The 24,185-nt window shown below is 47.6% G+C and overlaps 2 protein-coding genes across 2 annotated transcripts; one reads left to right on the top strand and one right to left on the bottom strand.

The window, feature by feature from the left end:
* Window positions 1–35: 35 nt before the first annotated feature.
* On the bottom strand, window positions 36–1,762 carry iyd (iodotyrosine deiodinase). The gene is made up of 5 exons (XM_076044522.1): window positions 1,570–1,762; window positions 866–1,069; window positions 605–764; window positions 360–516; window positions 36–269 (listed from the first exon to the last, which is right to left on the bottom strand). Exons 1-5 carry the CDS (start codon window positions 1,760–1,762, stop codon window positions 87–89), a joined length of 897 nt encoding a protein of 298 aa, XP_075900637.1. The 3' UTR covers window positions 36–86.
* ppp1r14c (protein phosphatase 1, regulatory (inhibitor) subunit 14C) lies at window positions 1,730–18,755 on the top strand. Its single transcript, XM_076044521.1, has 5 exons — window positions 1,730–1,855; window positions 2,850–3,384; window positions 14,628–14,711; window positions 15,336–15,368; window positions 16,984–18,755. The coding sequence occupies exons 2-5, from the start codon at window positions 3,148–3,150 to the stop codon at window positions 17,056–17,058; spliced, it is 429 nt and encodes a 142-aa protein (XP_075900636.1). The 5' UTR covers window positions 1,730–1,855; window positions 2,850–3,147; the 3' UTR covers window positions 17,059–18,755.
* The last annotated feature ends 5,430 nt before the right edge of the window (window positions 18,756–24,185 follow it).

The following is a 24,185-nucleotide window of genomic DNA, read 5'->3' as shown; positions in this document are numbered from 1 at the left end:
TTATTTTGCTAGTAAACTTTAAAAAACGGCAAATATTTGTAGTTTTTTAACATGTCTATTTTTATTTTTGCAACACACCAATCCATTTATACGTGCACCATTATGTCATTCAGTGGCTTGCGTTTCAAATCAGGCACAGTGGCGTCAGCAGCAGGATAGCCGACGGGGAGTAACATCAGGAGCTTCTCATTGGCTGGACGTTTGAGGAGAAGCCTGAGTTGAGGGCCACAGTTTAGGGGCGTCGATGTGACCGTGACGAGGCCCACGTTCTGCAATAAATAAGGACAGTGGGGAACTTAAAGAGACGATAGCAAAGACCCAACTGAGGCCAAGTAAGATATTTAAGGAGGAGTCTTTACCTGTAGGGCAGCCAACATGATCCCACAAGATAGCGAGACACTGATTTCGTTATAGTAATGTGTCTTTTTCTTGCCATTGGGTAGAATTCCATGGGTCTGTTTGAAGATCAGGATCAGGTATGGAGCAGCATCCAAATATTCCTTTACCCAGTTTGTCCTGCGCAGATGAAATCACACGCAAAACAAGTCTTTTGAACTCATGCACACAGCACAGCTCAGACTATGGCGAAAGTGGATATGCTTACTTTAGTCTGGCCAAGTCATTGACCCACTTGTCACCCATCCTCTGACGGTAGTTGACCTCCTCCTCTTCTTCTACTATCAGCCTGATCTGGTGCTTCACCACGGGGTCTGACACCACGACAAAGGTCCAGGGTTCAGTGTGTGCTCCACTTGGGGCCGTCCCTGTATGGAAAAACAAAGTCGTGCAAGTTAGATGTTCGTAATCTGGACACAGGCAGGTGAGCAGAGGCTTTTTTTGTTTTTTGTCTGTTTGACGCGCTTGCCTGCGGTGCGAATGACATTATCGATGACCTCTCTCGGCACCGGCTCTGGGCTGATGGACCTGACAGTCCTGCGTTGGTTCAGCAGTGTGTAAAATTCCTTGGATCTCTCCAGCATGGTCTCCTCAGGGTAGCGAGCTGCCAAGTATGGCATCTGTGGGAGGTCTTCCTCGTCAGCGATGTCCGCATTATCATCATCGTCGTCATCTCAATGGGGAACAAAACAACAAAGACATTTCTGTTATGAACAGATTCAATTTATTAAATTGTATAGTTTTATTGTCACTTCTTAAGGTCGTGGGTTCGATTCTGGTATATCTTGACAATGATTTGTCAGCTTGCATTTCCTGGATGTTGTATTGCCCTGCAAGACCTAAGATGAAAACTTCAATGTTGAAATTCTTTTATATATTTATTTTACGTTATTGACTTATTTGTTGGAGGATTGTTTCTTTTTTCAGTCAGGCACCCATAAAGGCAGCAATTACACCCAAAGACCACCCCGATGGCGAGCGCTGTTGCTCTTGTAAAGACGTTTAATAAAAATGAGAATAATCAATCTGTGGTCTCGTTAGGTGCGTTTCCTGGTTTGCTAAAGTAGTCTCTTCACTTTGATCTTTAAAAAAAATGACATAATAGCAAGCGCGCGGGGGGAAATGAGCCAAAACAAGAGAATAAAACTTTTTTTCGTTTTTTTCCTTCTTTACCTCTTCCTTTGATAGAGCCCTCCGTGTCGTCCTGGAGGTCCTGGTCCACCCACGGCCGGTGCTCCACTGTGGTCGACGCTCCACTTTTTCCCTGGGAGGTGTTTTTGGGGTCCCGTGATTTCACCAGCACGAGGCCCGCGACCAGGCAGAGGACCGCGGCCAGGACGGGCGTGAGGACCGAGAGAAGAGCCATCCCCTGCCGCTGGAAGAGGGAGAAGAGGACCTTCACACAGGCGCAACGTGCACCCTCCCCCGCGTAATGAAACGCCCTCAGCGAGTTCGCGTGGTGCGTCACAACTTTTTGATTTATGGACTCAGTCCTTGTGTTTGTTTGAACTTTGTTTCTGTCTAGTCAAGTCTAAAAAAAAAAGTAAAAAAAAAAAAAAGAAAAAAAAAGTCATACGTCCTGTTTTAGGAGGAAAATGTCACTCTTTTCTCCGCTTGACCGACAGGTAGCGCCATTGCCTTTCTAAACAAACTCTTTGGACTCACCTTCAAGCTAAAATGCAAACGCGATGAGATTTAACGTGATATTTGTTGCGATATTACATTTGAAAATCGACATAATAGGGAACTGCGCGCAGTTTGTAAAACCGACATTTTTGCGCAAGGTGAAGGGCACTTGACAGAGTCAGTCACCTGCTTTACTCTCTCAAGAGCACAGACAAGCACCATTGATAGAATTTTGGCTGCTGGCACGCTGTAAAAAAAATGTCGAGGGCAATAATGAGACGTCTATCTTTTCCTGCATTGCCAGGTTTGCAAGCTTTTACACTGCTCATTGCCTTGCCAGGTACATTGAAAGGTCTGGCCTCACATTCCGTTCAGTTTCAGATGCTTATTTTCCACATGGTGCTGCCCTGCCTGATTATCTATACCTTTTTAGAAACCAGTTTATTTAGCCCTCTGTTTACAGCCTCCCACCAAGACACTGACTCGAAACCTTCAGCTATAAATTGATGCTTTGTTGTGTTTCGATGGAGACAAAGAGGCGACGTGGCCTCAGATTTTGGAACAAATATTGCGGTGTTTTCGCTAGTCTAGGAGAGCTACTGGTGAGTTGTCGAAAGAAGTAAAGAATCAAGTGAGAAGTGAAAGGCTTGAAACACGTATAATGATTAGAGAAGTGAATTGTGCATGACCTTATTGTCCAACTACTCCAAGCATTAATTTTCACTTTTTATTTCCAGTGAAAGACAAATAACTTCTTCTTTTATTTTTTTATTTTTTTTTTACTTTTATCTATCTATCTATCTATCTATCTATCTATCTATCTACAGTATGCAAATTTAGAGGTTCATCTCCTTGAAACGCTCAGTGTCTGGCAACCTGGACGCTCACTTCTTGCAGTGTGCGCTCCGCCCCCCTCCGGCGGCGTCTTGCGCTGCGCTTTAAATAGCAGCTGTTTAAAAGGTCCTCACTACTCCTGCCGCGCGCCGCGCACACCGTCTAGTCATCCTCCGGACCGCAGCCTTCCTCGCTCCCTTCGCGGCTCCGGCTCATTCACGAGTATTTATCCAAAGCGATTCATTAAAAAGGGGAAGAAACAAGCGAGGTTCCCCCCCCGCACATCCCGCAATGTCGGCCGCCAGCACAGAGACGAGCGCCCCGCTGCCCACCGCTGGCAGCCGCGTGTTCTTCCAGCCCCCCAGCGGCGTGGGCTGCGTGGGCTCGGGCCCCATCACCCCCGCAGACGACCCGGTGCAGAAGAGACAGGGCAAGGTGACAGTCAAGTACGACAGGAAGGAGCTGCGGAAGAGGCTCGTGCTGGAGGAGTGGATCATCGAGCAGCTCAGCGAGTTGTACGACTGCGAGGTGAGTGGAGCGCGTGCACCTGTCACCTCCCCCCACCCCTCCCCCCCCAGACAAGATTCTCCCTCGAAAGGACAGAATGAAGCGGGGAGAAATTTGTCTTTTTTTTTTTCCCTCGGGTCACACCCTCCTCTTCCTTCCCTCGACATCCTTCCTTCAGCATCATCTGCAGCTCAACCCCCAGATGCTCTTGGTCCTAGTTGGAATTGTGAATTGCGGACCTTCAGACGGTTTATCCTGGACAGCCTCCCCTCTGGAAAGTCATTGCTCTTTGTCCGCTGCAACACGAGCCAACGCTGTCTGCTGCTGCTGCTGCTGCAGATATAATGACCGCCAAAATAAGAGTTTTCTGGTTGTTCGCGTCTTTGAGCCGGATTGCTTTGTGCACATGGCTAAAAAAATACAATTCAGTGACTCCAACTGACAGTTGGGATAACAGGATAGAGGGGGAGAGGCAGACAGGCACGTACGCACACTAGAGAGAGGGGAGAGGGAGGGAGAGAGGGAGAGGTGCATCCGAGGAAAGTGGAAGAGGTACGAGGCGGCGAGGAAAAGCGCACCGATGCGCCTTTTACGCACAACCCGGTCCTCCAATCATGCCATCTTTTTTTCTTTTGACACGTCACCAGGATACGTTGCTGCATCTCGAAATGCATATTTAACCGGTTTTTGTTTCCTGCAATCGGTATATTTATTAGTAATTGTTTCTTGGGGGCAGCGAACACTCCCGGCGTTTCCTACATCCTCGACTCTGTCATCTGAATCTGACTGCACAGATGCGCTTCCTGTGTTGACGAGTTGAATTCTTTAACAGTTAAAGAAGACACGAGCTTGGGTTGCGTGCTCGACGTGCATATGTGTTTAGCGCAGAGCGGCGGCTGGTGGTGGGGGGGAGGGGAGGGCTGGAGAAACGGGGAAAGAAGGGCAGTGGGTTAAGGATGCGCCGATGCCGTGACTCTGCTCGGCAGCCAATCACCTTCCCGCTGGCTCTGACCCCCTTCTTGGCAACAGAGGGTCTTCTGGACATATGCGCAGGCGTACAGTGTGTCTGTCTGTCACCTCACACTCGGCGAGCCACTCAGATATCGGGAGGAGTATGCGGCGTGAGCGTGCGTGTGTGTGTGTGCGTGTGCATATTTCAGTCAGCCTGATGTTATGTGGCCTGACTGATTTATTTAAATGTGATGAAAAATGCAGATGCATGCTGCACACCTACATGCGTGTGCGGCTCAGGCTGCACATAGATGTGCATCGTGTGCACATGCATCTGCAGAGAGGAAACACCTGCACCAATCCCAGCAGGGGGGGGGGGGACAAGGGGGAGGCAGATGTCAACATTACTGTGCGATCGATTGTCACTCAGCTGGCGTTTGTGCACCAGATTGTAAAATCTGACAGGCTAATCGCCCGCCTGCATGCGTCCGAGGCCTCTGATGACGCTCTTTTGTTTTTTCATTGCGTATGTCATGTTTGCCAGCCTGTTCTGATCATGTCAACATCAAAAATAAAAAGTAAAAATTACACCAACGCACATCTGCCCCGTTCGTCCAGCAGTGGCTTTGGCCGCAGCAGTGTTTGTCCTGGTGTGCGGCGGTGGCGACAGTGGTGGCGGTGTTGGTGGTGATGTTCTGCCAGGTGACCATAAGCAGGAAGTCACAGTCCTCCGACGCCTCCCAACACCTCGTTGTCCTGGAGCTGGCTTGCTGGCGCAGGTGTTTGTGTTTGGTGTTGACAGTGTGCTACAGAGCAGAGAGCCGAGGCGGGTCACGTGGCTCGAAGGTCGGCTCTGTTTGTGTTGCAGTTTGTGTGTCTAATTTTAGTTTTTAGAGGCCCCGACTGCCGTCTGTTTAGATGTTAACGTTAGATATTTACCAGAAAAGTGGCTTTATTTCGGCTGCTGGTCGCTTTATTTAGGTACGCCTTGCACTACGGGCCTGTGAGCTGAAATCTGAAGAACAAATCATACAAAAAACTCCCTTCATGCATCTCACTGTGTGAGTCCTCTGTCTCCCTCCACCCTCCCATCAGCCCCTATCCTTCAGGGTGACAGGATTACAGAGTCTGGATTCTATCAGAGTTAGATCCCGTCGCTGCCGCCTCCTCCACTGGGACCCCTCTTGCCTCTCTCCGTTCTCCGTTCAAAGGACAGAGAGGAGTAGCGGAAGGGCAGAACTGGCGGAGCGTTGCGGTGTAATAACAGCAGCGGAGGCCTCGGCTTCTGGATCCGAGACTCTCTTCATCCTTGACATTTTCTGTGGCGGTTAAAGCTGCGTCGCACCGCACAGAGGTAGTTGAAGTGCCACTTCCTCTGTATCTACAGTGTCTTATGGTGACGTTAGATTATCTGTGCATACATTGGATTATCATCCTCATATTTCTTGATCACAGACATTCATGCGATCACTCTGTCATGATGTTTTCCTCGTACTTTCACCATTTACAAAAAATGATGATTTGATTCTTAAAATAGAAAATAATAGCGGTGCTTTAAATTAGCCTCTGCTGCAGACGGGTGCAGGCTGTAACGACAGACTGACGCTGAGCTCAATGATTGGAAAGACAGAACGTGTCCATTTGAAAGAGGAATAAAAAACTGGAAAAAAAAACCCTATCAATGAGCGCCGTTGAGGAAAACAAGAAGGTCCTTGGTGTGTGTGTGCGCGCGTATGTGTTTGTGTGTGTGTTTGTGTGTGTGTGTGTGTGTGTGTAAAACACAGCTGCCGACAATGACGGACAAGCAAATCTGCTGCGCGCTCGGCCAGCAACGCTCTGCAGTTTCAGCCGCGAGCTGTCAGGGGGGCTGAACACTGCAGAGATGCATCGTAATGTCCCACTTTTTCATGGCGCCGTGTCAATAGAGTTACCCCCCCACCCCCTGCACCCCTCCCCCCAACCCTATGAAGCCCCCCCCCCCCCCCCCCCCAACCCTCCTCCCCTCACTCAATGAGGCTTATTCATGTGAACAAGCTGAGAGACGACGACGATACTGTGCTGTTCCCCCAGGCTTTTACCGTGTGTGTGTGTGTGTGTGTGTTGTGTGTGTGTGTGCCCGCGCCATCATGCCTTTTTCTGTCTGGCTCCTCTTTGACAGATTTGGAGTGGTCACTTTTTTTTTCCTTTATTTTTTTTTTCAATGAATGGATGAACAGAAGACGGGGGGGTGGGGGGGGGCGCTCTCACGCGCACTCTCACAAGTTCATGTGTGCACGCACAATCACGTATACACACACACACACACACACAGGGAGATTTCACGTGCACGGAGCAAACAGAGCAGGGCCAAATCAGAAGTGGCGGCGGAGCGTCGATGGAAATACCGACTGGCCCGTCTGCAGCTCCGTCTCGCAGGGTAATCGCGGCAATATGCACTGTGTGTGTGTGTGTGTGTGTGTGTGTGTGTGTGTGTGTGTGTGTGTGTGTGTGTGTGTGTGTGTGTGTGTGGGGGGGGGTTTGTGTAGGAGGCTTGTCTCAAGGCTACGTGTGTCTGTTGCTCGACCTTTCTCTCTCTCAGCTTTTGATATTCATGACTTGCCTCCACAAACACCACCTCTTTTTTCTTCCACCTCACGAGCTCCTGGTTGTTTCCCGTCAACAAGCGCCTCCTACAGTCTGACTTTTCCAACAACGGAATCCTATTAAGCTGCTAACTTAGCAAAACGACTGTCTGACATCAATCAGCAGCGACTTTATGAACAGATTTGATTGGATGAACGCTGGATTGTTTCTTTATGGGGGAAAGAAAAACAGCCTGAGATTAATCGAACTTGAAGGAGGTCATTAATAGAGAAATGAATCGAGGGGCTGTAAAATAAAAATAGAAGGCTAATTCCCGGCTTTCTTTATTCCCTCAAAAAAAAAAAAAATTGGCTTCATCCATTAAGATGCATTTCAAACGATCCGGCTAACGCTTTAATTCCAGGGTGCAGCAGAGAAGCACGTCGCCTCTCTTCTCGCTCGGTCTCCGCTGTCATCGCCTCCTTTGGCGGTGTCCTTCCTTTGACCTTGTCAGTTAACTAGGTCTCGCACGCGTGCACACACACACATGCACGCACCCAGACACACACACACACACACACACACACACACACACACACACTGGAAGAACGGAAAGGCCCGGTATCATGTGAAGCTCAGAGAGCGGCGGAGTAAACAGTGATACCCAAACCCAGTCATTAGCGGCGCTCAATAGGCTTAAGAATAGCTTGTCAGTGATAAACACACACACACACATACACTCACACACAGATATTGACCCACAAAAAGGCTGCAGCATTGTGTTACCATTAAAGGTTAAACGGGACTCTTTGTGCAGGTGTCCTCGTGGTTTTTTTTTTTACCGAGCTTCCTGTTTATCGGCACCTTCGGATTTGCTTCCGTCAACCTCCGCCGGGGTGATTGACGGCACTCGGCAGCAATCAATTGATGGCGTCTCACTCAGGAGAATGGGAATGACCTCATTATGTGGACATCAGCCGTCAGCTGCCGTGGGTCCAGGTTTTTTCGGGTGGGTTTTTTTCTCTGACGAGGCGTCAGCGGCGAGCAGCTGAAGCAGACGTGCTCCGGGATCGGGACGCGTTCCAATTAGTGACGGGAGCCGCTCGATGCAATCGTTTGTTCCGGCGAGTGACCCTGATGCGTTTATGGATCAGGTGGAACGTGGCCGCCGTCCACCGCCGCTGTCCGCCCCCTGGGAAGCATCCTGGTCATCTCTTGGCCCCTTTAAAGGACATAAATAGAGAGTAGAGAGGGTGGACCAGCCCCGCCAGGGATGGATTTCACTCCCCTGCGTCCGCTGGCCGAAACAAATCGGCGGTGGGTGTCGACAGGAAGGCCTGCGAAGGGACGGATCGCCACCAGCTGTTGGTGGAAGAAAAAAAAAAAAATCAAACCTCTGTTTGTTTGTTTGTTTGCCCCCCTCGGTTGTCACACTCGCACCCTCCTCCGTCTCGTCTCAGCTGCCGACCTGGCCGCCCCCCCCACTCTTCCTCCTTCTCCTCTGTAGCTGCGTTTCCATTCCACCACCCCTAGAAAACCTAAATATCGCAATAAAAAACTGGTCATGGAAACGGCTGAACTTGGAAAAACCTCTCAAATATGGCTAAAAGGTTTTGACGCTCTCGTGGGTTGGTTATTCAGACGTATCAATATTGAGGTATATAGCAATTAATTAATTAATTAATTAATTTCGCATTAAACATCATCGGACAGGGTCACATGACCATTTCATGACAACTTCACAGCATTCAATGGAAACATCTGCAAATCGCAATTGTACTTTGTTGAAATTTCATAAATATCGCTTTTGTTTTGCGGAGAACTGCAGCTTGTGATGCTTCTCTCCAGGTTTTTCTCCACCAGATGTTTTTGTGTCTAACCGCTAAGTCACAGACGCAAGACAGAAAGAGAGAAAAAAGGATAAATAACAGCTACATTCTATGTATGATTACACTCAAAAACAACAAACACACGTCTGACCGTGAAGCCCTCGAGTCGCCCTGCTGTTCTCCGCTCTTCATCACGGCGCCTCCCCACCGTGTTTTCACCGTGTAGGATGTGTTTATGGGCTTAGCAGCGATAATGTAGCACTGCTGCGATGTAATTAGACGGCAGAGTGTTTCGCCTTCTCACCGTCGCGGAGAGAACAGAAATAATGAAAAGCTGGCGGCGAGAACTCATCGACAGACACAGCAGGTTGATCACAATCTCCCTCTTTTTTTGACAAATTTATTTAAACGACTCTTCAGCCTCGATTCAAAGATCGCCGACAGGCTGAGACCTGGAAACAAAAATAAGGGGGGAAAAAGGCAGATATGTTTGATTTTTCTTTGCACAGAAACACAGACGGGCCTTGTCTTCCTTCCCCTGCACCATCCAGTTAATGACTGGTTTCATTGTGGGCTGACTTTGTAAACTGACGGCACACACAGACTGACTCATTGTCTGTCTGTCTGTCTGTCTGTCTGTCTGTCTGTCTGTGTGTTTGTGTGTTTCCCTCCGCCACGGAGACGTGAACCCTCGCCAGAGTTTGCACGTGCCCGCAAGGAAAAGGAGGAGGAGGAGGAGGAGGAGGAGATCCAGAGAGGAAGGAGATGAGGAGCCAGACTTTGCTCGTGGTGTTTTCCACAATTCCTTTCAATTTGAATAAATCCCTTCATCTGATTGGCTGACAGCTTGACCCTGATGGTATTGACTGTTTTTCAGCCCCAGTTTTTCTTTTTCTTTCTCTTTTTTGCCTGGGGCTCCACACTGGACCTTTGCACTGCGCGTCAATACATGAGCCCAGAGGGGGAAACACAGCCACTGGATAAACACAATGTGTCTTTACTGCTGATATTTGCTCGTCTTTCACTAATAAGTGACCCTGAAGCGGCGCACATACAGCGCACCGCTGCATGAGCTGCAGTTCCTGTTCTTTTCTTGCTGGCCAAGTGATGTAACCCCATTTTTTTTCCTCGCAGGAAGTCAGTCTGAGTCGATCACTACGTCTTCTTTAGGCCCCCGATAATGACGAAGCAAGCGTCCACATGAGGAAAATGGGATGAATTATTAATGCGTCGCAATTAGCTGCCAAAATTTAGCACATGCGGTTATTACGCTGGTTATTTCTGACTGGAGCACCCCTCCCACCCCCCCGTCTCTCCTCCTCCTCCTCTCTTGTGGGTTTACTCCTCTTTCTTCCTGCAGCTCCACTTCTTATTGGGATATGTCCTCCACAGTACAGCTGAATCAGCGTGGGAAAGGCTGCCGTTTTGCTGCGGCAGCCGACTGTAACCGTGTCGTCCACGCTGCATTGTTTCAGCAGATTGCATCATTTCAGCGAGGGTTGGAGGGTGTGTGTGTGGGGGGGGGGGGGTCCTGAAGGTGGACAGAGGAGAAAGTGGGGGGCAGCTTTGCTTCTGCTAACCCTTTTCCCTCCACTTGTACTCCTCTGACTTTGCTCTCAGGCTCACCTTGGTCATCCTCCTCCTCCTCCTCCTCTTTCTTGCTAGACTTCCTCTTCCTCACCATGACGCCGCTCTCGGGAGACCGAGCTGTCCCACCTTGAGCTCCCTCTCGCTTTGATGCCACGCAGAGAGACGGGGACAGCTGAGCCAGGAGGTTTATACTGCGTTGCACAATCCTCCTCCTCCTCCTCCTCCTCCTCTTCTCTGCCTCATCATCGCAGTGACCCACTTATCAGAAGAGGGGGTAGATCCCTCATTTCCATACGTACTATATCCCCCTGGCCTTTATTATCTGCTCCTCCTCATTTATTTATGCTCGCCCTGAACCTCCCGAGCATATTCTGCCTTTTTAAACCATTTTTCCTCAACTGCTGGCTGCTAATTTCCTTTATTTTTGCATTTTATCGTTGCATTAAAGGGCAGACGTTATGAAAAATTCATGCTGGCAACGAACAGCGATGCGCGCCTGTCACTGTATACCCATAACTGAGAAAAAAAAGTCTGTTTCTTCGTGCTAAAGCTTGGTTTTCACAAAGCCGGCGATTTTGAAAGCGGGTCCCAGAGTTGGAAAGTTCCAAAACGTCGCCCAGTTCCGGTTTTGTGTTAAAGCCGAAACACAAAAGCCGCCTTTCACTCCAGAAAAGACACTTTGCTCTCCTTGTCATCTCGGAACATAAACTTCCTGTTTCATCGCTGCGTCTTTTCTCCGCTGCACTACAGATGCGCAGATCGGCAACAAAACGCTGCCTGTGTGCCTCTCGGATAAACAGAGAAAGTCGCTCCTGCTGGTTTGCACTGAACACATGTAGTAAATTCTACACAGATGCTGTTTGTTTTCTCTTTAAGAGAAATCTGCAACCAAACTGTTGGCAAGCCTTCGCTCCGGCCGGTTTAACTGTCTGCGTAAATTCACCTCAGCACACAAGAGTGTTGGCAGTTTGTCGCCTTTGTCACCAGTTTATACAGAATACTCCTTCCACAGGAGCGACTCACATGTCTGGATTTGAAAGGAATTTCTCCATTTCAAAGTGTTGAGCCAGTTTGAGTCGTCGCGTCCGCTATTTGAATTCTTTTTTTTTGCGGTTGTTCTGCAAATTTAGGCAAACAAGGTCCGATTGTTGAGCTTGTGTTGTGGCGCCGACTGTGTCTAATGAGCGTCGGCCCTGTTAGAGGCAAAGTGCATTCACGCGTTTCTTTGTGCCTCCTCAAATTTGAGCGGCGATGCTGTTTTTCCTCCTTTGTTGAACGTTTTCAGCAAGATTCCTCTGAAAACAGCTTCCTCCACCTTCGCAGGTTTATTTCTATTTGTGCTGATTTTGTGCCAGAGGTCATTCTCTGTTTCAAAAGTTCTTGAGAAAATGAGAAAAATACAGCAGGATTATGAAACGGTACAAAGTTTTAAACGCTTAAAAGTAAATTATAGAGCTTTTAAACTCGAGGCATTGAGGTTCTGTATGGATTGCACCAGTCTGGACTGGCCGGCCTCTCTCTTCTCTGCAGCTTCGTTACTCCGTTATCCTTCCCCTTGTTGGCACGATGAAAAGTTTTCCCCAGCGGTGGCGGGGGAATTTTTTTAAGAACTATTTTAAGCTTTCCAGCATTCGCCGCTGGCTGGGTGTGAGCGAAGTGGGTGCGATTTCCATTCTTCGTGTTACTCACACACACACACACACACACACACACACACACACACACACACACACACGTCCACACCCAGGGACTTGCTCAACAGCTCCACTGGGGCTCGGTGGTGTGCAGCCCTCTGAGGAAAAGACTGACGGCCGCGGAAATTGGTCGACGGCGTGTGAAAAGATTTTCACGTCCGGCACGATTTGCCTTCAGTCGGGCTTCACGCAACTCGAAAATGACTGCCGCGGTCACGTCCAATCAGTGACAGAGTGACAGAGGTTGGCACGGCCTGCCTGCCGACAAGTTGGATAAAATTCCCTCTCTGTCACACAAGCAGATTATATGGCTGCAGCTGTGGATTATGTTTGTAATCGATTAATCTCGCGATTAATTTCTTTGACTCCATGAAGCGATTATTTGAATGGGAGAAATGACATTTAACAAATATCCATCTTAGTCCTCATGTGCTTCACAATAAAGTGTCGGCGGAACCAATGTTTAGCAGCAGCTGAATTAACAAAACAACATTTTTTTTATTTATTTTTTTATCAATTTGTGTCTATTGATTGTTTCGGATGTCAAACAAGTAGGTAGATGGATAGATAGATAGAATTGTTTGCGCTCTCTCGCAGGCAGAAGTAGGTCATTGTGTTGATTTGACTCCACTTCAACAGGGCAGCCGCTGTTGTGTTGTTGTGTTTTTGTTTTTCCTTCGTCTTCCTCAGCTGTTGTTTTTGTTGCTGCAATCTATGCAAGTTAAAACAACAGCAACAAAAATTCCGCTCGTCGCTCTTAGGTACAAACAAGTTAACCTTTCCCAAGTTAGTATAGGAGTGTCGACCTTGAGTCATTTGTACTTGAAATACGAGTTTGGGCTCTAAATAGGCGTCGCATCAGCCCTTAAGGCTCGGCTCCGTTTAACGTTCCATTTTTCCCCTGGAATATTGTTAGTTACTCTGGTGTAACTTATGCATGACTTGAAAAAAATAAAATTCTCAAAAATCCCAATCAAAAAATTGTGAAAAGTGGCTTTTGTTTGATAAAAATAGACAAGAGATTTAGCCTGATTATGTAACCAGGCCCTGTCGATTTTGGAACCTGTTTTCGACTGAAACCTGCTGTGCTAGCATCTTGATGGCTAACCGAGTTGCCTTGTTTGTGTTTGCACACCGAGACAGTCATGCCCGCAATCTGGTTGCAGGGCAGCGGAGGGAAGAAAATGACAGTCTGCCGCGGCTGCCTTTCCATTCCATAACAAATTCTACAGTGCAACAAATCCATTTTCACGTTGTCCCTTCGGACAGCTGGGCTCTATTGGAAGATGTGTGTGTGTGTGTGTGTGTGTGTGAGAGAGAGAGAGAGAGATATGAAACCGATGCCTGGCTGCAGCACAGTAATCCCCTCCTCCCGCCTCAATATTGTCTATCCACCATTTATCTCCCATCACCTCTGTCTGAACTCGTCCTCCATCCTATAGACTTCGCTCATGACCTCCTCCTCCGGCTGTGCGCTGACAGATATACGGAATATGTTCAGCGCTCCCTTCCGGTCCGGATCCCTAACTAGAGCGGGAGTGACATCTTTTCACCGAGACAAGGCGGGGGAGGGTCGAAAAAAGGAGCCTTGCGTCTGCAGAGGGACTGAGGTGCTTAAGATGCTGCCGGTGTAAATGCCTCTTAGCGGCTCCGGAATAACGATGAGGTTGGGGAAAAAAAGTTAACGCGTGGCAGCGTGCTCATTGGAGCGTTGCAGCAGACAAATACACGAGGACAGAGGAATCTACCTCATGCTGGCCCCCCAAAACAGAGCTCAGCGTCCCGGGTCCAGCAGCACCACATTCACATTTGCTATCTCAACCCCTGTAGGTACGGTTACAAGACAGTTCCAGTCTGTGCACATCGACGCGCTCATGCAGAAATTAAATCCCAGTGCGGTCAGAAGCTCGGAGCGACTCATCTTTCCGTCCTCCTCTGTCTGAATATCAGTGTGCGCTGCAGGCGGATGCGTGCATGTCTCCTCCTGTGAGGTGCATAACTACAGTATTTGTAATGAGTTCAGCTCATTGCATCCTTTTCATTTTTTTTGCATTGTGTAAATGAGCATCTTGAGTGATTTAAGTGGATGTGATAATCAGAGCAATCAAAGTGGATGCATTTGTGAGGATTAGCACTTTTTAAAAAAAAAAATTTGTTTGGTTCTGGAACAATGACGCTGTTAGCGAGCACTTCAGCCGATTGGTAAGAGATGAAAAGGCTACATCTGTAGGTTTTTTTTCTTCTTTTTCTTCGGCTCTTATCCCCCGAAGGGAGGCTTTGGAAGATGCAGCATGATGAAGTCGGGGAGGAAAAAGGCTTCATCCTCGCAGCCTTGTGGTGAAATGAAATGAGCCAGAGGAACACACAGGACCTTTGAAGTTAGGGGTGTTTGTGTGCTTGGAAAACAGCCTCCGACCGCAGGGAAAGTAAAGCGGTCGGGGCCTCTGGATGGTGCAGCGGTGACATTTCCGCATTGGTGTTTGCTTTATGTAGGGCAAAGAAGACAGGAAGCGTTATAGCTGGAATGCATTTTGGGACACAAACTAGGATCAGCTTCACGATTTGAAACCGAGATAAAAATTCACAGCAATGGTGTCCGCTAGCAGCTCGCTAACCCAGACCGTCTTCTGTTTTTCAGGAGGAGGAGATGCCGGAGGTGGAGATAGACATCGACGACCTTCTGGAGGTCACCAGCGATGACGAGAGAGCCAGCAAACTGCAGGTAGGCCCCCGTGACCGACTGTGAGTGCGAGGTCGCCTTTTGTTCTGCCGCACGTCTAATTATAGTGAAAGGCCCCGCGTCTTCACACAGCGGCCCGATAAACAGCGCAGAGTGTGAGGAAGTGCAGGGAGCTGGTTTATTTTGGTGGACACGATGCCACAAACACGCTCCTTTGAACGCTCTGAATGTGCTAGCAGGATGGATGTTAGTAGTCTAAGGTGATGAGGTTCATCTTGTTTGCCTCGACTTGACTTAATTTGCTTGTTTTCAATGATGTCACATTTAAAAAAAAAAATGGGGGCGGTAGGCAAACTACCACGTGAGAACTTCACATCCATTTTAACTCGGTCAGCTGACAAACTGCTTTTCTTCACGGTGTAATTGCTGTCTGGCTTAGCTGCGGTCTCCACGATTTCCATCACAGTTTGAGCTTGACTCGTGTTCACGTTTGTTCACAAGACTTGTATGCAACTGCAAATGATTTTAACAAGACTACAAAGAGAGCCACAAAAACAGTTTTGTTAATGGTTATTCATTCAGTCAAATTAATGAAAATTCCACCCAGTAAAAAAAAACAAAAAAACATTGTTTTATGTGTTTTCTGTGTTGTTTTTTTTCTTCCAGGAATCGTTAACAGATTGCTACAAACCAACAGAGGTATGTATGTTCATCGCACCATCTAATATCAGTGACCAGAGCCGTTTGTCTCCACACAGACGTTATTGATTCGCCGTTCGATTGCGATCTATAGAACCGATCTCACTTTAGAGGCGCTGTGTCCCACATTTTTCATTTGCCTGGGTTAATTATCGTCTGGCAACAGTTTCAAAGCCAAGGCGGTAAACTAGTCGTCCTCATCCTGGACAGATTCCACGATAAATCTGACCTAAATACTGGAAAACTGGAAAAAGAAGACCAGAAACTAAACAAATTAGGCCTGTTTGCTTCTTTAAAATTGGATTAAACTAAATTGATTCACTCTCGGAGTCTAACATATTTTGTCTCGACGTGAAAAAGAAGACGGAGGAGGAGCGGGGTCATGTGTTTGGGTTTGGGTGAGGCGAGGTTAAGCTATTTGGGTGATTAAAGCTGCAACAGACCAATCAAGTTACGTTACACACGCACAGTGATCCCCTTTCAGCCTGCACCACCATCTGTCATAAGTGTGTGTGCACAGACACTTGTGTGTGTGTGTGTGTGTGTGTGTGTGTTATGGGTTGGCTCTAAGGTCAGTCTGTTTGAACCACCGCAAGGTCGCCGATGCCACCCAGAGAAGTGTCTGACCAGGTTGTCAACAGCTGATACACATGCACACACAAACACCTTGTAATCCCCCCCCCGCCCCCCCGGGAGGCGCAGGCGTCAGCAGGGGATTAGCGTGGATGGGGGGGGAAGGAAATGGGGAGAAAAGGTGAATGTGACACAGGAGGGGAAGGAGATAAAGAACAGTAAGACAGAAAGTAGAAGGATGAGAAGGAAGAAGTTTCTGTGAGGAGACGAGGAGGTGGGGATGCGTCAGAACTGGGTCAGAAACAGCGCTGCTTCTGGCACACAGGGGAAATTATAGCATATTCTAGAATACCCCCCCACCCCCCACCCCCTCTAGTCATGTTTTTCTTTTCAGTGCCAGTGTATCTGAATCTCATTTATGAACGTAATTTGAGTCATTCTCAGCACTTCCATGCAGCATACATCAAGTCCAGCGGTGTCGCTTAATTCATGAGCCACCATAAAATTACTATATAGCAATAAAAAGCAATAAAAAGCTGATCAATTTTCTTAATTTCCCCAGCCCCATTTTAATTGCTCGCGTGCTGTTTGGATCATGGCTCGTCCCTTTATTTTTATCGCCAAGGGCAGGATAAGGAAATAAAAATGTCAGTTGTATCTGCAGGCTACTGCTAGATAGCGTAACTGCAGAAGCCACAGATATCATGATGTCATGATACGCTTTACATACTTTATTTTTTTCTTTTTTTAAACAAAAGAATCACCACTAAGCTGTGTTGTAGAACGGGAAGTGGGAGTACTCTAAATCGGCAGGTAGAATTTCCAAGCTAACTGTATGCTAGCTGCATCCTTGCTTACTTCATAGCAGGAAAGCCACATATTTATCCCACTAGATGTATTTTTTCGCAAAGTGTTAAACCAGGAGCATTCTTGCACATTCACTAATGTTCACTAATCATTTAACAATAACTTTTGTCCGTGCAACTTTTGTCACTGCTAATGTGTGTAGCCATTTAACACTTTTGGTGTCTTTTTTTTGTAGGACTTTGTCCGGGAGCTGCTGGGCAGGATAAGAGGAATGAGGAAACTCAGCGCTCCGACTAAGAAGGGTCTATAATGACCGCAATCTCAAGCAATCCATCAGCCATAAGCCACATCGTCTCGGTTCATCCTTGTAACCCCATCAACATGAACCGTCGCAACCGAGAGCAAATTTATTCAAAACAGTAGCCATTCAGCCAACTGCACCGAGAGCTCCATGCCTACACAGCACTAGCCTTCCATTACCCCAAACACACACACGCACACATAGCACCGCAAGGTTTTATTATGATATCTGACTGTTTTAAAGGTACTCTAGCCAAAATGGCTCCATAGCATAAAGCGTCGACAGCCGAATCTCACCAGAACTGCAACTGTGCTTTAACATTCGAGCCGTCGATTCACCGTTCAGAGCCATGTTACAAGCCAATGCTGTGATTTCCCCCAAGAGTTGTGCAGACAAAACAAAACATGTTCTGAGAAATGTTAAACACTGAGACGGTGAAAAAATGTTTGTACTGCAGTTTGGAGTTGAATTAGCTGTAGCACTAGACGTGCATTGTTATATGTTTGGTTTTTTTTTTTTTTAAGCTGAGATGTTTCACTCTTACCTCTTTTAAAAAATAATGTACTGTATGTTGCCATCTACTGTTTGTGTGATTGAAATGTGGTCTTCTACAGTTTTTCTCGTCCTACTTTTAATGGTGGCCTCCCAATCGTTGCTCAGTTAGCGCTTGTTAAGGGAGCGGCGGCGTTTTTGTTTTGTTTTGTTTGTTTTGTATTTTTAGGCACGAGGCCCAGCGGTTCCGTCTTCTGGTGATCAACTGTGGATGGCCAAAAGAATATTCACATTTTACACACTGTTCCAATCCATTTTTATAAACACAGCAAGGCATGATGGGCGCTGCGGTTCTCTTACGTGAGACCGCGAACGCCTGTATGATTGGCAGCCTTTTCGCTTATCATGTGACACCGTGTCGTTCATTAACCTTCCCACCACCGGAACACATATCAGTTGGTCGTCTCGGTTCAAGCACAATGCCCGAACACTGGTTTATCTCACACCCCGGTCCACTTCCGTTCCCGCTAACTTGGCCTGTCCGATCGCAGTTGACGTTGCCTTCAAGGATATTCAGGATTCAGTTCGCCTCTTTCCTCAACACTGAACCTTAACCGCTGTTAGCGGGAAAAAAAAACATCCTGAGGAGAACTTGAAGCTTCTGACGCTCTAAAAAAAACTACCTGTCAGGTCCTGCTAGGGAAGGTGTGGCAAATGCCGGGGGAAGTACTTTTGCAGTATTACATCTTCAACATCATGCAACACGGCGAGATTAGCGCGACACATTTGTCTCGATTGTCTGTTGGGCTTTGTTTGGGTAAAACCCCGTCAGGGCGGAGGCAATATTTTTTTAAATGTTCAGACTTGGAGGTTGCACAAAACCTTTCGATCTTTTAATCCCGGGTTTTAGGAAAAGCAAATTTAGTCATGCACTTGGCTGCTGCCGTCGTTGTTGACCTTACCGTGCACCGTCACACTCGAAATCCCCAGCGCGCCCCCGGTACAATCAAAGCTGGTGCAACGGGGTTGGGCCCCGGTTTCACTGACAAGCCTTCACGTGCAAACGGAGCAGTGTGATACAAAACCTTTCAGCTGCCAAAGAGCAAACAGGGCGACAATTGACTTTAACACGTGCAGAGCACCCGTCTTGCATGCTAGCAACAGGAGAGAGAGAGAGAGGGAGAGAGACAGAGAGAGAGAGAGAGAGAGAGAGAGAGAGAGAGAGAGAGAGTATATATATAGGAAATAAATCTATAATCAAGCAAAAAATAAGTTTTTGACTTAGCTGCCATGTCTGACTTTGTAGATTTTTTTTTGTCGTCATAACAACGTGATAGTCACGTTGGAGAGAATCCAGGAAAATTTCTTAAAATGGTGCTGTTTTTGATGTTTTTCCCAGGTTTAGGGTTGCATTGGATGCATTTTCACTGTGGATTCAAGGCCGGAGCAAATGTATCTGCACAAAAAAAAGAAATAGTCTGTCCCAATCGATGAGATCAATACAGGATTATGTAGCGTCCTCCTTTGTGCGTCCTTCCCACAATCAGAACTGGGTGGACGTGAGCACCGTTATGGCGTGTTGTAAAATTTCTTTTCTTGTTTTCATCCAAGATTCTTGAATCTGGAAGGAAAAAGCAGAAGAGGTTGCTACTAAAACAGCAGGAGGACTTGTGTCGTAGGATTTTCTCTGTCAAGAAACAGTTCAGGGGCAATAGGTCGATGTTTTATAATTAATGTGGAGAGTGTTTTCGAAAGCGTGCGTACTAGGAAGCTTTACGTTTGCATGTATTTTTTAAAAAGCTGCATGTTTCAAAAAGGGGGACATTTGTTTTGGCCCAAATGTTTTAATTTCGTTAAATGAAACGCTTTCCTTTTTTATACCTTGATTATTATTATTATTGCTATTATTAATAATTATGACTAAAATGTTCATCTTTTTTTAGCTGCAATTTTTTTCTCTATATCCACAATAAGCGTTCTTGTTTTTAAAATGTAATGTGGTGTGTGGTACGTTTTTTGCTGATAATAAAATGCAGAATTACTCTGTACCGTTTAAAAACATCTGAGCTGAGGTTTTTTTGCTGTTGTTCCTCTCTGTTTATCTGCATACTTTTTCTCACGTGGTTTTTACCAAAACATGGGGCACAGTAGCTTAGTTTACAGTTTATTGACAAACAAAAGTGGCGAGCAAGTGCAAAATGTGAGATGCACATTGATCTTTTCCAACGAAAAGCACCCTGAAATCCTTCCCGGCGATGGTGCGGCAGCGAGCCGGGGCCAATCTACGACCGCGTGCGCTCTCACGTGCCCACGCCTCCTCACAAGGGGGCATCATGTGCTCCGTCTCACCGCGACTGCAGTTTAGTGGGACACTCCTGCACGCTGTCTGATTCCTCAAAGAGCTCACCCGTGTATGAATTATTGCTCAGTGCGTGCATGAGTAGCTCTTCTCTGCAGCTTGTCTGGGTCCCCATATGGACTGGCCTACTGTCCTACTGTACACTGTTGCTAGGTAGAAATGTGCACCCACCCATCCCTCCCCACCCTCCTCCTCTTCCTCCTCCTCTCCCCCCTCGATCTTGCAGATTTCATACCGCTGTTTGATGGCTCGCTGTAAGCAGAGAGGAGGAAGCGGCGCAACCGGCTGAGCTGCGAGGAGGAGGAGCCGAGCCAATAGGGCGTAAATCAAAGCCGATGTTTTTCTTGCTTCTTGAGGGGAGTCATGCGGAAGAATGTGGGCCAGTTTGCAGAGGCGGCAGACAGGGAGACGGACACACACGCACGCACGCACGCACACACACAAGCACTGGACATGAATGTCCTCTGATGATTCACTGACACAAATTCCCAAACAGCCGTGTAGATTTCACTGCAGGATGCTGTACTGTACACACACACACACACACACACACACACACACACACGTGCGCGCACACACACACACTGCTGCTGATGCTGCTGCTGCTGCTTCAGAGGCAGCCATGCATTTTCCGCCAGGCTGTGTGTGCCTTTAAATTCTGTGACCCACTTTTCACAGCTGTGGCTGGCTGGCTGGCTGGCTGGCTGGCTGGCTGGCTGGCTGGCTGGCTGGCAGGGAGCGCTCGTGCACGCTGCCTTGAATAATTGGGACTGCAAGGTGAATGTGAGGAGAATAGCTAAAGACGGGCACACCACCCACCACCACCACCACCACCCGCCTGCCTGCCTGCCTGCCTGCCTGCCTGCCAGCCTGCCAGCCAACACTCAGCCTTCAGTCAGCTGGCTGGGCACCAACACATCTCACACCAGCGCTGTCCTCGAGTCACGCTGCTGCTGCTGCTGCTGTTGCTGCTGCTGCTGTTGCTGCTGCTGCTGCTGCTGCTGCTGCTGCGGGTGGAAATGAAAGATGACGTGAACACAAACGGCTGTTGCTACTGTCGCTGTTGTCGTGGTGCACGCGGGCAGATGGCAAAGTGCACAATTTTGGCGGTGAAATGGGCCTTTCAGAGGAACCTCAGCGAGGGACCTTGCCTGGTTTTCACACTTGAAGTCGCCTTTGACTGCCCGGGCCGCCGCAATTTGCAATAAATCACAAGCTCTTGATGCGAACGAGCTCGGCAGTCGGTGCATTCCCATCCCCCCACCCCTTCATTTTCCTCCTCTCTTTCATATTGCCTGCCTCAGTCCTCACTGGCAGCCCCCTCCGCACCCCTCCCCCTCGTGCTGATGCAGTGATCCATCATGCCGATACTTCAGGCTGAGAGGCGTCGAGGATGGAGAAGAAGAAGATGAAGAAGAAGACAGGCACCTTGTTCACTTTTGGGGAAAAAGGGGAGGGATGAAAGATGAGAGTCATCAGGGGAGCGACGGCCACCAGCCGGGGAGACGGATCCCATCTCGCCTCCGCCGCGGTGGAACCTGACGGACAAAGGTGTCGAGTTTCTCGCGAGGCCGTAAAACTCGGTTATTCACACCACCAGGAATTCGGCCATCAATCTCTCTTTTTTTCTGTGACCTCCAGGTTGAGGTTGGGTGTCAAAGTCAAACGCGTTCAGTGTTCTTTATTCTGAATCCGCATGCTTTATTAACCCCCAGGGGAAGATTACCAAGGTTACAGGACCTCATCAAAGAAGTCAAGGGTAATCAAGGGTATTTAGAAACTGACAGGGCTATCTTAAAGAATGAGAACATAAACATATTTCCATAAGTAGTCTTCAAAATGAACAGGATGTGGCAACACCAAAGAGTTCTTGTCTGCTTCTGATAAAAGCACCACTTTGCAGACTCACAGGCCCGCTGCATTGAGGTTAGAGAACAAGACCGTTCTCAATAAGAAGCAAGTCAGCTGGAAGTGTCAGAGGAAGTTACAACAAAGTGAGTAAGATTTAGTGTTTCTGAATTCCTGAATATTTCATCCTGCTTCAGCCTTTGAGTAGTCGTTCAATCCCAAAGCTTGTGACGTCTATAAATACTACATAACACACTCACACACGTTCTACTTACAAGCCTTGCTTATACGGTTGTGTGTGCGTGCACGTGTGCGTGTGTCTGCGGCCGCCACTTCTCACGGGAAATCCCATTAATTTCACTACACTGAGCCCATTGAATTTTCCCCGCACTCGGGACATTAATGTTACAACTCTGGGCTCCTTTGGCCATGAAAATATGCTGGCATTTTGAGACGCCGCGCCGACCCGACTGCCAACTTCTGGCCATTTGGAGCGAAACACAAACACAGTCCAAAAAAAAAAATGGACTTGGCAGAGCCATGTGGACATTTCTACATGGGCTTTGATAGTAACAGAGGGATGGTGGTCATTACCGGGGTAGGGGGAGAAGAGTTGGTGCAGCCGAAATTTTAGAACAAAAGGAGTGAAGAAGAGCTGGAAAATATTCAAGTGGAGGCACATTGTTACATAATTTAATGAGCCCCATACTTTGCTGTAATTCCTCACGTTTATTTGTCATGTGACATGTTGAGTTATACAGAGGGACCTTTCCTCGACTCGACCCTGGGTCCCTACTGTGGGGAGGTTCTCCCAGGTTTTACACTATGATTGTTTTCATGGTCTTTTAGGTGACATCATAGATGCGTCAGGGAGGTGCATCAGTTCTTTTTGAAAATGGAAATCCATGCATCCATTTTCAATGGATGGATGTTTGCAGAGGAGCACAAGAGCAGCAACAATTTGAATCTAAACATTGACGCTGTTTCGGTGCTTCAATTCCTCCACAGCATTCAGCCAAAGACAGACAGGTGGTAAAAACAATCTCCAGCATGTGAGCAGAACACAGCCTCAGGGTTGTATTGCAGAGTATTTAAACATATATTTATCTATGTATTGCAGTTTTACCCGCACTAGACGTGAGACAATGGTGCCCGAAGGCCAGACTGTTAACACTGCTGCCGTGAACGCGGTCAACTGTATCACTGCGAGAGGATTAATAGCACGGATTTGGAATTAATGGCACTATTTACTCGGGTCACGTAGCCATATGTCTGCTGCAGCACATGTTTGTGTGCTTGTTTTTTTGGTTTTGTTTTTTTGGGCGTCAGCCGTAGCTAGAGGGAGGGGATTGGTCCTGGTTGGGGGGATCCGTCCATCTGCAGGGGGTGGCTTCAGATCCTTCTCGATGACGCCATCTGTCTTCTAGCTGAATTATGTAGGCAGACAGAGATAATTAAGGAGATGCTAAGATGCTATTGCTATTGTCCTGCCAAGTGTGTAAACAAGGATGATATGAGGATAGCAGACGTGAAGTGAGGCGACCTGCCAGAGCCGACGCACATTCGGTTTCCTGTCTTAGATTTGTTGAGACTTTGTTTCAGGTCGGCAAAGAACAGATTTGAAAGAAAAACAACCAAAAACAACAACCTACGGTTGACTGATTTTCCCCTGACTGTGACTCAGACAGAGAAAGTCGTCTGGGGTCCTCTGTTGCCATGCAGAGACTGTCCCGTCCGTCTGCCGCCGCCTGTGAAAGGTAACGCGAGGACGTAGACAGAGACAGAGCGGTTACAGCCGGCTGGTTTTGGTGCTGTGAAGAAGATGGAGGTTGTGCGAGGTGACAAATTGCAGTGCTTCCAACAGACTGTGATTAACAGTTAATTGCTCGCTTTCATTCTTTGTCTGATGTTGCAGAAGTGGGCGCTTAATTTCTCCATTGTTTCAGCATCTGCAGGATTGAGTTTGTGGATTTGTGGAGCTTTGGTTTATTTCGACGTGCACCATTTAACAGAGGCTGTCACAGCAGCCGGGAAACTGAGCTGTGCCGCGAGTCCATTAATGCAAAGGCATCTGTTTGCTGATGGGTGTTGATGGTGGCGCCGTCAGCGTGTTACTTACAACAGTGACATGCCTCCAGAAACTGCTGCTTTAATATGGGCCGTTATAGCCTGTGAACAATCGACTGCTTTATTTATTAATTAATTAATTTATTTATTTATTCATCTACGTCGGAGCTGAATTGTTACTTTACACGTCGGCATTAGAAACATTGCATCACACGACTCAACACTGGTTTGCTCTATTAAAAAAAACAAACAAACACACAAGTCATTTGTTCTTAAGGTCTTGAAAGCGTTTCTTCATCTATGTCCTTGATATCTTGGACTGTTGGACATGTCCTTCCTGTCAGTTCAAAGGGTAAACACCCGATTCCAC

This window comes from Nelusetta ayraudi, unplaced genomic scaffold (genome assembly GCF_046127955.1).
Source record: "Nelusetta ayraudi isolate G7.1 ecotype Tasmania unplaced genomic scaffold, CSIRO-AGI_Nayr_v1 ptg000082l, whole genome shotgun sequence".
Lineage (NCBI taxonomy): Eukaryota > Metazoa > Chordata > Actinopteri > Tetraodontiformes > Monacanthidae > Nelusetta > Nelusetta ayraudi.
This window is presented reverse-complemented; position numbering and strand designations above follow the sequence as displayed.